The sequence below is a fragment of the Thunnus maccoyii genome, chromosome 14 (genome assembly GCF_910596095.1).
Source record: "Thunnus maccoyii chromosome 14, fThuMac1.1, whole genome shotgun sequence".
Classification (NCBI taxonomy): domain Eukaryota; kingdom Metazoa; phylum Chordata; class Actinopteri; order Scombriformes; family Scombridae; genus Thunnus; species Thunnus maccoyii.
In genome coordinates, this window is record NC_056546.1 from 17,771,073 (window position 1) to 17,786,617 (window position 15,545).

Below are 15,545 nucleotides of genomic sequence, written 5' to 3' on the forward strand. Positions count from 1 at the left end.
TTCATATATTCGTTGTTTGGTCCATAAAATGTCAGAAAATTGTGAAAAATGTCAGATCATTGTTTCCCAAAGCCCAAGATGCAACCTCAAATGTCTTCTTCTGTCCCGACCAACAGTCAACAACCCAAAAATATTCAGTTTACTGTCATAGAGGACTGAAGAAACTAGAAAATATTCATGTTTCAGAAGCTGGAATCAGAGTTTTTGGACTTTTAAAAAATGTCTAAAAATGATTAATCGATCATCAAAATAGTTGCCGATTAATTTAATAGTTGGCAATTAATGGACTAATCTTTGTAGCTATCAACATTATTTTCTTCAATTAAATACAAGAATCAAGCTTTAAAAAAGGAAACTAATCCAAATTGTTCTTGAGTTTGGCCCCAGTTTCTGTCACACAGACTGAAGTAGAAATGAATACAGTGCTGGTAATGTACAGTTATAGTTGGTATAGATTATTATATGTGAAAAAATATACAGTACAGTGATGTGTTGGCGTCTTTGTTATTATTGTGTTCTTCCACCACTGCTTTGCACCTCTAACTGGTCTTCCCAGTGCAGATTCCAGCCAGTCCTGCACATTATAGTCAGGTCCACGGCAGAAGTCATACCAATAATTTATCCTTAAAAAAACAACATCTTCTACAGGATATTGTCAAGTAAGAGTCCATATTTTGGGGAGAATGTTGCAATAATGATAGAAACCAGTTGGGAGAGAGAGGATCCATTTTGAGTGGAGCCTGACATTTGTGCATCAAAGTAATTGGTCCTGTTGTAATAATCAAGATCTTCCTCTGAGCTGTCGGTGTTGCTGCGGCGGTAGGCAGAGGCGTACCATTTATCCGCAGTTAGCGCCACCGCTGCGCCTGCCGCCGCTGCAGCGGCGACCCGCACCGGGGACGTCCGCCCCGCCACCCTGAAGCGAGAGCGGGTCCCACCGTAGGCGCCTCCTCCCCGGTAACTGCCCGCTGTGGAGCTCCGGGAGGAGGAGCCGCGGGACGAGCCCCGGGACCCTCCACGGCCGCCTTTAGACAGCACAGGCTCACACAGGAAGGCGGAGAGCAGGAGGCAAGTCCAGCAGGTTGCAACTACCAGGTTCATGGCTGAGATCTGTGCAGGAAGAAGAAGATGGAGCGAAGATGTACATTTTAGGCCTGCAGGTGGTTTCTGTGCACCTTTGAATGTGTGAAATGGAAAAATAATCCACCTATCTTGAGCATGTACCTAATAGAAAAACATAAAGATTAGTCTTGATTTTGGGCAATAGAGCAGAAAACAGCTGTTCACAATTCTTTCTATTTACTTATCAATTCTGGATAGAGGGGAATAATGTTTATTATGTTTTTATTGAATTTGGTCTTCATAAACACAAACTGCAGGTTGCCCTCATCTGTTAAAGTAGGTCAGTGTAAAAATAAAGATGCTCACCAGAGAAATGTGCTGTTGGCTTTGAGCCCTGATACACATGAAATAATATTCCGCCTATGGATGAGTATGAATAAAAGGCAGAAGATGGCATGTTTGTTAGTAACAATAGGCCATCATTGGAAATGCATTATTGAGTTGTAGCGGGTTAACGGGGCCATGAATTACAAAATACAGTGTGTGGGATTCATTTTCATCATTGCACTTACGCATTTTTCAATCTCACATTGTACAAATGCAAATTCAGTGGTGATCTCAGTGTAAATTAGCCTGAACGCGACTGTATTGTAGCCTGAATGATAATCACACCGTTCAAAAAGAAATGAATTGTAGACTGGACACACACACACACACACACACACACTCATGATAACCAGCATATCATAATGGTTGGTGCTTACCTTGTCTCCGTGTGTTTTATGTCCTTTGGCACTCAGGGGGAAAGATGAAAGGGGATTGTCACGGAGGATGCAGGCTCGTTCACGCAGATGTCTGCGGGAACGCGCGGTGCGCTCACGAGGATGCATCCGAAGGGTCTTGGAGGAGCGTCATTATAAATACTGAGATGCTGTCAGACTAGGATATGAGTCCTGTCAAAAACGTTTTATAATCTTATTGGATTAAGTGCATTTGATATTAAATTACTGAAAAATGTTGACTTGATTTATTTCTCCATCTTATTTATGTATAAACAGGTTAACTTGACTAATTATAATATGTTGACAGGGTTATGTTTTCTCTGCAACTGGCCTCCTGTTGATCAACATAAATGTAATTGTACATCTTCTCTTCATATAGTTATTTTGTGAAAATGTTCATAGTGGGGTTATGTGGTTGAGATGATCTCATGTGCTCCAATAATTTAGCCCAGCAATTAAAATTGTGAGGATTTCAAGAAGCACATTAAAAAGAATAGACAAAATTATATTTATTTTCTAAGTCAAATTAATGCTGAATATTTTATTTTAAATTGCTTAATAATTTTCCAAATACATTTTCAAACCTTTCTGTTAAATGTGTAGTCTCCAAACCCAAGACAACCTGACACTTCAGACAGTTCCTTCAAGAGCCACAGAAAAAATAAACCTGTTTTTAAAGCTGAATAGTAGCGTCATGATGAGTAAACTGAATTTCATTTGTAGAGTGTCCCTGTAATACTTGAGAATTATATATTTTTAAAGAAAAAACAGGATTATTTTCTTGTAAAAAAAAAAACAACAAAACTAAAATGCATGTAATAAATATGTATATAATTTCAAAGTGAGCACTTTACCAGATATCACAACATATCAATACTGAGATCATAATGTTGATTTTAAATTGAATTTCTTTTCCATTAAAAATTTAAACCTGTAGCAACTCACCTTGAATATAATTTGACATATTTTTTAATGTAAATTTCTTTCTTTCTCATTTTATGTTATTTAGGATTATTTCTTTGTGTGTATATTTTTGACTGTTATGCAACACAACACCAGGACAAATTCCTTGCATATACAAACCTACTTGGCAATAAACCTGATTCTGATTGCAATATAAATTTTAGTAATATTAATTTTAATGATGTCCTTTTTCATATTCCAAAATGTATTTATTTTACATATATTTATGTATTTAATTATTTATTTCTGCATTTATATATTGATTTATACTTGAGTCACCCTTGGTGCTCCATACTGAAGTCCTCCACAGACACCAGGGGGCGGTAGTGAGACTTTAACTGCGGGCGACCAGCAGGAAAGAAGAAGCAGCAGGAAGGAGTTCTTGAAGCAAGTTCATAGCTTCGTAGACCTCAGTAGTCTGTCCTGGTCCTTCGTCGCTGTTATGGCTTTCCTGTGCAGAAGTGCTGCTGTGCTCCTGAAGCCGCTCAGAGCCGCTCCGGCCGTCCAGTCTGCTGCCCGCCTGTACAGCTCAGGTGCGTCTTTATCAAACAGTCCTCTTGTGTTCAGCTGTGTCAACAGCTGGCCTGTCTGCCTCAATGTCAAGAAACCTGCGTCACCCTGTGTGCGCCGCATTTACAGTTATTTTTTTCAAGTATTATAATGCATGTTTTATCAGAGATGTTTGTTATGGACGTAAAGGCCTGAAAGAGGATCTAATTTATTTATTTAAATAGGTTTTCTTTACTTTTTTGGACTCTGCAATACTGTTTGAAATGTGTAAGCAGCACTCTTGATCTGGCTGATAGTCATTTGTGGTGTCTTGTAACACCATGCTATTGGCTGGACAATGTTGAATGCATGAGAGAATAGTTGAAAAAAAACCCCAAAACATTCATTTATTCATATAAAACTCAGCTGGATGTCAGAAACTACGAGCCACCAGAGCTGTTCGCTTAGTTGTTGTCAAAGCTCCAAACTAAGTGTTTTTTAATACACACCTGTAGACAGGTGCATAGGGAAACTAAATTTAGCAGAGGTTGAACTTCTGCACAGTGAGATACCTCGTTAGTCAAGGATGTGGAAAAGGTCTGGAATTCAGCAGTTTCTCATGGACCAGCTCCAAAAAGTCTTACCTGATAACATCTACACGTCAAGTCTTCACGCTCTGATTTCCAGTTTAGAGGGACAGATGTCTGTATAGAGAAGGGAAAACATAAATATTGATATATAAATAGCGGCGGATTCTCTGTTTTTTCACCACTTAACACTTGTGAAAAAGTGTTAGGTCATTGTAGCAAAAGCCTTAATGCTGTTTAAATCCACTTCCAGATTTGTGAAACCTTTTTGCTTATTACAAAGGGCAATTTCACTGATATTTCTCCATCCAGAACACATTAGACCAGGTCCAAATCAAAAACCACTATATTTAGACTTGTCAAATCTGGACTAGATTAATAAGGAGACTCCAGAGACTCATTAAAACAGAGTTCCAGATTTGTGAAATCTTTATTCTAATTAATTTGTGTTGGGAATTTGAATTTTCTCAAAGGCCTAACATTCATACCAGCTGTATACTATATTTTATAAGCATCAAACATGAGTCTTGGTTCAGTAACTTTGCTCCGCAAGGCGTATCATCAGGGGCCTCAAAGGTCTCTGTAAGACCTTGACACAAGGCTGTTAGTGTTGATTCTTCACTTCTCCTTGAATGATTAACCAGGACTTCATCTTGCCATATGACGACATAAGTCATTTCATCTCAGACCACTTTGGTGACCCGTCACCTAGTTAAAAGGAACTCACTGCTCCTTGTTAACAGAACAAGTTGTGCAGTTCATAATAAGAAATAATCTGTGTTGGTTTCCTTCTCATGCAGGTGGTCAGTATGAGTATATTGTGGTGGAAAAGCGAGGAGAGAAGAATAATGTGGGTTTCATCCAGTTGAACCGGCCTAAGGCTCTCAACGCTCTGTGTGACGGGCTGATGAGGGAGGTGGGACAGGCCCTTGATGCCTTTGAGGGTGACAGCGACATCGGAGCTATTGTCATCACCGGCAGCGACAGAGCATTTGCTGGTGAGGGAATTTACTCTGTTTTCTATGCTTGTGTTTGCATTTTTCTTCTCTGAGCTCACAGGAAGCTGTTCACAACAATACATCAGTATCAAATAAGCTCAAATTCTGTTGTTTTCAGCGGGAGCGGACATTAAAGAGATGCAGAATCGAACCTTTCAGGAGTGTTATGGTGGCAACTTCTTGGCTCACTGGAACAGAGTGTCCACAGTGAAGAAGCCTGTGATCGCAGCCGTCAATGGATTTGCTGTGAGTGTCTCATTTTAAGTAACTGTTGTTAAACCTGCCCTTTAATGGATCATTTATGTGTATAATGTCCAGATGTGATTTAACCACCTTCCATTTACTTTCGGCCACACTGGTACACCTTTGCTTAGGAAAAAGTGAGAGGGCAGTTACACTCTTTTAAAGGTTGTAATTTTGTGGTTGAAGAAGGTCACTTGAGAAGAACACAGCAGTGACATTTATTTGAATATTTCTTCCCAAAACCTTTGATGCTGCTACAGCATTTATATTCTGCTGTAACAGACTCCACTCTTCTTAAAAGACTTATTACAAGATCATAAATGCAGTCGGACACTGATTTCTGGCGATGAGGTCTGGCTTGTAGTCCAGTTCACCCCAAAGGTGTTTGATCAGGCTGGGGCCAGGGTCTTCCACACCAAACTCAGAAACCCATTTTTTTATGGACTTCACTTTGTGCACAAGGACATTCTCATGTTGAAACAAGAGAGCACCTTCCCCAAACTGTTTAAAATATCATCATATATTGTAGCATTAAAACCATAACAGGTATGAAATAAGAGAGAGGCGAGACACTTTAAGTCTTATGCACTTCCTTGTTCTGTTTCTCTGCTTCACACTGTACGTTCTGCTGTTTCAGCTTGGTGGAGGCTGCGAGTTTGCAATGATGTGTGACATCATCTATGCTGGAGAGAAGGCACAGTTTGGCCAACCAGAGATCCTATTAGGGACCATTCCTGGTAAAGACTCCTCTGTATCTACTTTCCTTCCTGTTCACTCTTCACTTCCTCATACTGAGGTTACAAGATTCTTGCTTTTGAGAGGAGCTGTTGCCATGACATCTGTCTACCTGCAGGGGCGGGTGGCACCCAGCGGCTGACCCGCGCAGTGGGCAAGTCCCTGGCTATGGAGTTGGTGCTAACAGGAGACAAGATTAACGCTCAAGAAGCCAAGCAGTCAGGTAACAGATGCAAAACATTTCACAGCATGAATATTGCATTAGATTTTACAGCTGCACCTGACAAACCTAACTTGGTAAACACCCCACTAGAGCTGCAACTAACGATCACTTTCAATTGATTAAGCTGCTGATAGTTGTCTTGATGTATGGATTAGTTGTGAATAAAGTGAAGTGGTGAATAAATCATCATAAAACACTGAAAATGCCAGTGAAAAAATTTCAAGAGCTCAATGTGAAGTCATCAGATGCCTTGTTTTTTCTAAATCTAAAACCCCAAAATCATTTACTATAGTGTCAAGCCAATTTTTCATCAAATCCAGCATTTTTTACTTAAATGATTAATTAAATATCAAAATAGTCACTAATTATTTTTTTCTAATCATTGCAGCTCTACACTTCACCTTCCAGACTTAAAATATTAATATACAATCACCAAATATGTTTTCGGAGGCCAATTATGTGGAATTAACATTTCAGGAGGGAGTGAAACTCCTGTCAGTGCATAATGTGCACAAAGTTATCTGAGGAAATAACAAGGTTACATCTAAAACTTGTTTCTATTATTAATGACTATATAAAGCAATCCGGCCATTTCCAGTAATAATCCTGCAGACATGTCAGACTTTATTTTGATTATCCACAGGGGTTTGGAGATTTGCCTAGTAAGTAAAAAAAAAAAAAAAGAAGAAAAAAAAAGTGGTCATTATACAAATGATCTCAGTGTATCAACTTAGAGTATGTCTGGAACAACTCAAGTGTGTAGAAAAAGATCCTGGTGGTGCTGGAAGATTAAAATATTAAATGAATGCTTATGAAATTACTGTGTGCATCCACAAAATGACTGCACATTAAATGCACATATTGCTGCTGCTGATGGTTACAGGTATTTAACTGAAAAATAACCATACAGTCTTACAACTGGAGTGAGTGACATTCAGTTTCAGTCATTTTGGAGAGGTCGGAGTGTGTGCTTCAGCCAACAAGACATGAAAATTGCTTGCTAGGTTGTATGTGAGCAGATGGAAATACTAGTAGGCCACACATAATCTACTGACAACATGTAGGTCACTCTTGTCTCTGCAATTAGCTCGTTCTCTGTCTCTCTCCTAGAATTTTGTGCTGCTTATGCCACTCTTGATTCAGTAGATTTTTGTGTTTCTCAGGTTTGGTGAGTAAAATTTATCCAGTGGACCAGCTGGTGTCCGAAGCCGTGAAATGTGGGGAGAAAATTGCTGCCAATTCCAAATTGGTGTCTGCTATGGCTAAAGAAGCTGTTAATGCAGGTGTGTACAGCTCATTATTAAAACAAACTTTAAACCTATTTTAATTGAATAAGGTTCATTGTTGTGTAACTTGATCCTCTGTGTGGTTGCAGCCTTCGAACTGACTTTGGCTGAAGGCAATCGTTTCGAAAAGCGGTTATTCCACGCCACCTTTGCTACGGTGAGTAGAAGAGCTCATCTGACAGCGAGTGAGGGGGGGTTTGCTCTGATTTGGAGTGCCAAATCATGATGTTTGTTTCTGTTTTTCCTTTTTAGGATGATCGTAAAGAAGGCATGACAGCATTTGTGGAGAAGAGAAAGGCCAGTTTCCAGGACAAGTAAAACCGAGCTGATCAAGAGCTCAGCCACAAACACAACTATCAGCAGATCATTTCTTTATCTGCAAACAGTTGAATGATGCAAAAGTCCTGATGGTAGTAGAACACACAAGCTGTAGGATTTGGCACAGAGTGAAGTGCACAAGTGTCTTATCACAGTGAAGCCCTGCCTGCTGAGGCTCAGTATCAAAATCAAAGGCAGTCTGGGTGCAGGAGTGCAGTGGGTTTATATGTGAATACCATTTGATAACTGTGTCATAGTCAGTGTGTAATAGGAGGAGTCGGTCCTGATGACTTTGCCTTTTCATTTTCACTGTCAAATATTGCATTATGTCTGCATTTTGTAGACAACTTTTTTTCCGGGGTACATTTTACAAATAAAGCTCTTGAGTGGATTTGAGTACTAAGAAAAATATTGCTGTTGATTTAAAAAAAAAACCCAAAAGGGATGATATGTCTGCTGTATTTATTCACATGCTGTTGCTCCTTACTACATGATTATAATGTGAAAGGTCCCTTCCAGACATGTCTTAAAGAATATCAAAAATATTATATATGCAGAGTCAGCAAATGCCTTTTTTTGAATCTTTAAAGTGACTGTTCTGAGCAGTTAAAAGGGCTTGGATTATGCTATTTGAGGAGGTTTTTCTAATATTGCCACTTTCCAGGATAAAAGATAACTGAGAGGAACTTCTGAAGCAGATAATGTGTCTATGTTGGCAATTCATTGCCACATAATATTTTTTCATTTTCATTTTCATTTTGTTTTATTTGTAGTTCTGAACAGTAATTTCTATTCACTTATATACTTTCTTAGCTTAATATAATTTTTACTAAGTGTGAAATGCTGGGCTCAATTTAATTATAACTTTTTGGTTAGTGAAAAGATTATAACATAACATGGGTCCTGAAAATTATTGAAGTTACATACTGTGAGCATATTGGTGGTGGTATCTTACATTTATTGGAAAGTATAGGAGTTGCCTGGGGTAAGCTACGCTGGATGAAGGGTCTATTTGGATACTCATAATTACTTGACTACACCAGTGGCCTCCTCTGATTTTGGTGAGTCTCCTGCAGTGAAGAATCTCCCATCAGCCTCTCTTCCCCAGTGAAGGCATAGCTGGGGGCAGCTGTGTTCACCACTCCAGAATGTGAAGGCCGGTTGTCTCCTGCACTGTCCTGCATCTCTTGAGCAGAATTTTCCACCTCCCCCTACAATCCTGGCCTGGGGCAGGGTAGCATCTGTGATTGTCAACTGATTCGGTTGCTGGTACCCTGCTCTCGTCACCGGCACCACCACCCCTCTCTCTCTTAGCCTTCCTGTAGAGCGTGGGACTCGCTGATGGACCCAGTCAGCACTTCCACTTGCTTCAGGTTGTGTGGAATCTGTCAGCGGTCTCTCTGTACCCTCTTGATTGATGGCTTCTGGTGAAGGGGAAAGAAAAGGTTTCGGTCTTTTGAAATGCACAACCACCTCTCCCCTTTACCAAGTCTTAGCATAATGTCTACTGGAAGAACTATCTCCTGCCCAAAAACAACTTTATATAGTGTAAACCCAGTGCTCGAGTGAATACTACTCCTGTAGGCCACTGTCAAGGCAAAGAGGGGCAACATAGACAACAATGTTCTGTTAACCTTTCAATAATTCCACCAGACTGGGGATTATAGGATGATGTCTGGGTCGTATGAATATTTAACAACTGGCACAACTCTTTAAACAAGCTTGATTGAACATTTCAACCTTGATCAGTGTGGATAGTGCAGGGAACCCCAAATTGACAGACCAGTAATTTTGCTTCTGTTTGAGCTTCCTGATTAGGAACAGGAAATGCCTCAGTCCACTTAGAAAAGTAATCCCCAATGACTAAAATGTATTTATTTCACCCTGGGGTTTCAGGCAGCAGCCCATGAATAGCTAAAGCCACGCGCTCATATGGCCTAGATGTTACAGTTGGTTGAAGTGGAGCACACAACTGCACTCCAGCTGTTTTTCAGGAGCCACAATCCACACACTCCTGGCACCAACGCTTCACATCCACAAACCACCTTGGCCAGTAGAAACTGGCCTCTAGGCCTACCCTGGCCTAAAATTTTCGGCACCAGAGATTTGGGGAGAACAACCTGAACCTGACTTGCTGCATCAGAATTGGCTGGTGGATGTCTTATCAACCTAGAGTCCTCTAATTGCACCTTGGCCCACACCGGTGCATGCTGCTGCAAATCATTGGGTGGTTGTAGACATGCATTCCCCTCCCTCTTTAAAGCTATCATTTTCTGCAACTCAACATCATTTCTCTGAGCCTGAGTCAATTCATCTCCCTTTTCTTGACTTGACAATGTTTTGGGACTAGTGTGTTGTACAGTACATATCACCGGACCAACTTTCTTTGTACTTCCTCTCCTGCTTGGTCAAAGCCCTACTAGCATATGCCATTACATGTTCCAGTCTCCCTTCTTGCTGGGACAACACTGCCCTGTTACCTGCATCACTGGCATCAGTGTCTAAATGAATGTTTTGTTGGGGTCTGGATATGCAAGAATTCAGGCTGACATTAATCTAAGTTTGAGTCCATTTAAATCATCTGCCTTTCTCTGTAACCTGGTGGAGAGGACGAACAATCTCAGACAAAGCTTTCATAAACCTCCTGTAATAGGAGGCTAGTCCAACGAAATTCTTTACTTCAGTCAGATTTTTTGGCACCGGCCGCTGACACACTGCTTCTGCCTTAGCAGGATCCACTTTTACACTCCTTTCTGAGATTATATGGCCCAAGTAATACACTTGGTTAGCAAACAACTTGCACTTGGCTGGCTTTACTTTGAGATTAGCCTGACCTAATTTGGTTAAAACCTCATCCAGTCGAGACAGATGTTCTTGAAAAGTGTGCCCAAAGATGATTATGTTATCCAGTTACACCAGACAAGTGGTCCGCTGAAGATCTGCAAGCACCAGATTCATCAGTCTCTGAAATATACTTGGACTATTACACAGGCCAAAACTCAGGACATTGAATTCAAAAAGGCCTTGACGTCTTGCAATAACTACTGGCAAAGTCCAGAGTTGAAAACCAACAGGCTTTACTCAAGCTGTCGAGTGTATCGTCAATTCATGGTAATGGATAAGCATACTTCTGGGTTAAATCATTCAGTTTGAGAGTAAAAATCACTCTGACTCCAGGGTTACCAGGGGCACAAAAAAGCAGATTGGTTTCCAGGGGCAGGAAAAAAAAGAGGGAGTACCAGGGGCACAGGGGCAGCCGGGGCTGTTAGTGTGTAGACCAAGGAGGGGTGCTTAAGAGTGGGTCCAATGGTTCGACTGGTGGGCAGGGTTCCTGGGAGCTTGGGACTACTGGGACTTAAGACCCGGGCCTGAACCCCTCCACTGGGATTAGGGTCAGGGCATGGCATAGGGGGTGGCAAAAGGGTAAGGGGGCCCTGTCCGAGGGTGTGTGGAGGCCTCCACAAGGGCTTTGAGGGTAGTCTTAGGGTTACATATAGGAGATAGCGACTACTTTTTGGGTGCCACATCCTAAAATAACTCCAGACAGGAAGTAGCTAGAGACTTGAAAACTGGCGTGCAGGATCCCCTTGGGGATGTGCTTCGATGAGAGTGGAATGGAGCTTCTACGCTATTCCTATCTAGGGATCACCACAGACCCCCATTGTGAAATTTGGAAGCCAAATTTCACAAAATACCAAGGACAAAATCGTTCTCCTAGAAAGTGTCACCTTTCTCGCCCAAGATATGAACTTACAATGGAGGACAGAGTGGCAGGGCTCGCCTTGGTCAGGGTGGAATCCATGTTAAGTTCATAACTCCTGAATGGAAACAGCAAGAGACTTAAAATTTTTGAGGACATGATTGAGACCAGTCCGACTCATTCTGCATTGAGTCCGACATCGGATTTCATTTGTAACTACTATGATGGCACCTTAATGCATGGGTTTACTGGGGCTCAAGCACCAGGCCCCAGAGAACCAGGGGCCTCACAAGACATGAGTTAAAAAACAAACAAACACAGTGAACATGATGTAGGAGAGTAAGCTACCTGTGATACCGGGCAATACCCCCCAGCCCCCTTACCCATTTTTCAGATAATCCTCGCCTCACTCATTTTACCCATTTTTCGGGTAATCCATTTACTCCAGTACAATGGTCTGAAATGTTCAAGGGGGTTTTCACCAAATGCACGTCTATTAGTATGCATAAGAAAAATTTCATATTGTTTCATAGAACATATCTTACTCCTTAAACCTTTGTTACAAATGTAAGTCCTACAGGAGAAATTTAATTCATCTGTTTTGGTCCTGTGACCTTCTCCGAAAAAAGAGACATACATTCTGTTATTCAAGATGTTATTGGAAAACAGTTTTTAATGACTCCAACGCTGTATTTGTTCTAGTTCTACCTCTGAAACTATGCTTATCATACTTAATAGGTTTGTTAATATTTTTTTCATTTGTGGCTGAGAAATGTATTTTACTTTTATGGTCTATGCCACACGTTCTCTCCAATGAAATGTGGCTGGAACGGATTGCCACCCTGATGCAGCTGGAGAAGTTGACTTGAATCAAAAACCGTTGAAGTTCCGGAGGATCTGGGAATCATTACGCATATTTTTGCAAACACTCTGAACTGAACCCTCTAATTTTTATTTAGTGTGTGTTTTTGTTATTATTATCAATTGTTGTGGTTGTGCAGTGCTGGTGGGCCCAACCCACCCACCCACCGGCACTGCACAATTATGTATGTACTATGTATTATGTTCTGTATAATGTTTGTGTTTCTTTAAGCTTGAATTATAAATCAGAATAAAATTTATATATATATATATATATATATATATATATATATATAAATTTTATATATGCACAGAATAATTTGTGTCCAATATGGTTTTTCACATAAATGTTTAAATAGTTTTTATAGTAATTATTAAAATGACATCTCCTCCTTCTCCCTCATTAAAAATCCAGAATCTGTGAAATGTAAATATTTTTCAGTTTCAGAAGTTTCATTTTTGGACTTCACTGTAAAGTCTGTTCTCAGTGTTTGTGCACTGGAGGCTTCAAGTTTCCACATCAGTGATGTTATGCATAGACAAGTGTGATGTGACATCACACTTGTGTAAATTGAATACTGGACCATGATTGGCTCCAAACCAGTTGTGATGTCACAAATCATGCTTGCAGGTACAGGCCTTAGACAGTGTGTACAGAGAAACTTTCCACATCCAACATATGATTTTTATGACAGTATTCTAGTGTCAAACTCTGCACATACATCATTCTGCAACAACAGAACAGTCAAGCTCAACAGTGAAGCTCAGACATCCAACTGAAGGAACAAGAAGAAAAACACTATTTTCAGTGGATGGGAACTTTATGTGATACACAATGATTTAATATAAATGGTGTTTTATTGCTATTTGTAACTGTTTAAATAGCCTAGTTTCAAATTGTGATTTCTAACTTTTTAACTGGCGCTTTATAATCCAAAATAAATCTGTAAATTGGTTTATTTGATGAGATTTTGAGTCTGTAAAATGTTATCATAACTCAAATCAAGTAACAGTACACTCAACCCCCTTCTTGTATTCAACCAATGTGTACTTTACACCGCTAGATGGTACTATAGTGCTGTTACATGCAGGTACAGAAACTGGACTTTAACAATAAATTCAATGGGCCTGCTGCACACGCACCGGGTTATATATAGCCTACAGTAGCCTACAGATGAGCGCCTATTTGCTGCAACTGAGTGAAACTGCCACTTCTTAGGCTAAGTAATGAAAATACTGTGGAAAATCCATCATTCACTGGAGGTACAGAGCCGATTATTAATGCTTCTTCTTGTCAGCATCGAGTTTGGTAATAGTGATCTTTTTTTCAGCCAACAGATGGAAAACATTTAGGATACTTGCAGTAAGTGTCTCATATATTTTCACAAAACGATTGTTTTACACACAGGCAGTAATAGTCTAAAAGCTCAATTTTAAGGTATAACAGCTGCCTTTTGACAAAATGCCAGTGAACCTGATGATAATCCGTATGTGAGATTTTGATGATGATGTTAATATGGGCCTAAATGATACTATCCCAGAGAGATCGTATCTCCGGGATAATATAATTTGTACTAATTTCAGCAATGTTGTACGCCAGTTTAAGTTCACTAAAGTTTACGTAGGCTAGATTGGCGGAAAAGTGTAGCCTTCCACATTGGTCTTATGTTAAGGCATGCGCATCATATATTTGCTAAAAATATTCAGGAGCACATAAAACCATAATTTTGACTTCAAAGACAACACCAGAACAAATTTGCTTAGACTGCTTTTCTTTTGCCTCCAATCATCGCAAGGCACCTTTTTTTCTCTGTGATCTTCACACGGCGGCGGCCCATATCTTCACAAGGCCATGGCCTAATTGATTTTTATTTTCATTCAATATTCCCCCGGAGCTTGCTTTCTTGTCAGCCCCCCTGGAACAAAACTTTTAAAAAGGAGGAGAGAGAGAAAAAAACTGGTCTCCTCACTCCAGGGGAAGCACAAAAGTCTGCAGAGAGAGCTCGAAAAGAAGCTCCTCTTTGAGGCTACCGAAAGGTCAAAATAATAAATGTAGACTCAATTGAGGCTCTCCACACAGACAAAAGGGGCAAAACGTTACATTTTGGCAGCGCAGACCCTCATAGCGTGATAAACTCATTTAAAGAAGCCGGAATAAAGAGAGAGCAGCATGGGTCCAGAGAGGGAGAAAGGGGCTTTCAGTGCGGCAGACAGGCCTGGCTCCTGCGAGGCCTTTTCTCCTGCACAGCAGCCTCCAGCCTTCACCAAAACTCTCTCTTATAGTCCTCAACTTTACTGCCTCTCACTCATGTCAGGAACTTTCTCTATAGTTTTATGTCCACACACCGAGATGGACTCAGTTTTCCAACTATAGGTATTGTAATTTGATGTGCAGCAAACCTCAAATAGTCTTCATATCACATTATATCTAATACAGGTAAATAATGCAAGGATAAAGAAAAATATATTGAATGTCTGAAGGCAAAAAGATTGTTAATGTTTGTAATATTCAGAAATAAAAATATGCTATAAAGTACCAACATATTATTCTCCTGGAATATTTCAGTCATTTTTCTTAATGCTCATTATTAATAGCAGCTGCCTGACAGTACATTCAGTACATGGGTCCACAAGCCAAAGCTCATTTGTGACTTTGACATTTATAAAAAGCCTTTGTAGAGCTCACTACTTTTTTTGTATTACAGAACCAGGATCTGTGGTCATGAAAAAGGATTCCTCAGCATTTTTGCCATCCAGCTGAGAGTTTCTTTGACTCAGATGAAACCAGCCGGGTGGAGTATTTTTTCTCTGACAAATATTTTCATTATCTCACATTCTTGGCACCATGAAACTGTGTCGTAACACCACATTCACCGGTCTCTGCTCTGAATTATGCCCACCCAAGGGTGTCAGGAACAACACAGACCTAAGATTAACTGACTGCAGTCTATTGGATTAATGACACTAACCTATTTTAAAAAGACAGGCCCCCTGCATGTCATGAGATAACTTTTACTTAGTGGATTAACAAAAGTGACTATACATGTTTGAAAATAATTTATTTAACACGTAACATGAATATTTTACATTATTTAACGCATGACATTTTTGTGGTGCTTTTTCACATATATTGTTTTTTCACTGTTGTTCAACCCCACAACGCTATCTTCACGTTATATACAAAATTGAAATACATAATAATCATTTGATTTATTTATATTAGAAACAGGACTTACTGGCAGACAATTAAATGTTTTTGAAGCTGCAATATTTAAATTGTAAGTTTGTTGCAGAAACT

At 40.0% G+C, this 15,545-nt stretch overlaps 2 protein-coding genes across 2 annotated transcripts; one reads left to right on the forward strand and one right to left on the reverse strand.

Annotated features, from left to right (window-relative positions):
- Positions 1–220: 220 nt before the first annotated feature.
- On the reverse strand, positions 221–2,045 carry sprn (shadow of prion protein). Its single transcript, XM_042433200.1, has 2 exons — positions 1,827–2,045; positions 221–1,110 (listed from the first exon to the last, which is right to left on the reverse strand). The coding sequence occupies exons 1-2, from the start codon at positions 1,950–1,952 to the stop codon at positions 643–645; spliced, it is 594 nt and encodes a 197-aa protein (XP_042289134.1). The 5' UTR covers positions 1,953–2,045; the 3' UTR covers positions 221–642.
- A 1,111-nt stretch (positions 2,046–3,156) lies between these two features.
- On the forward strand, positions 3,157–8,082 carry echs1 (enoyl CoA hydratase, short chain, 1, mitochondrial). The gene is made up of 8 exons (XM_042433188.1): positions 3,157–3,340; positions 4,684–4,881; positions 5,000–5,127; positions 5,762–5,861; positions 5,978–6,082; positions 7,246–7,365; positions 7,458–7,525; positions 7,621–8,082. Exons 1-8 carry the CDS (start codon positions 3,250–3,252, stop codon positions 7,684–7,686), a joined length of 876 nt encoding a protein of 291 aa, XP_042289122.1. The 5' UTR covers positions 3,157–3,249; the 3' UTR covers positions 7,687–8,082.
- Positions 8,083–15,545: the final 7,463 nt, after the last annotated feature.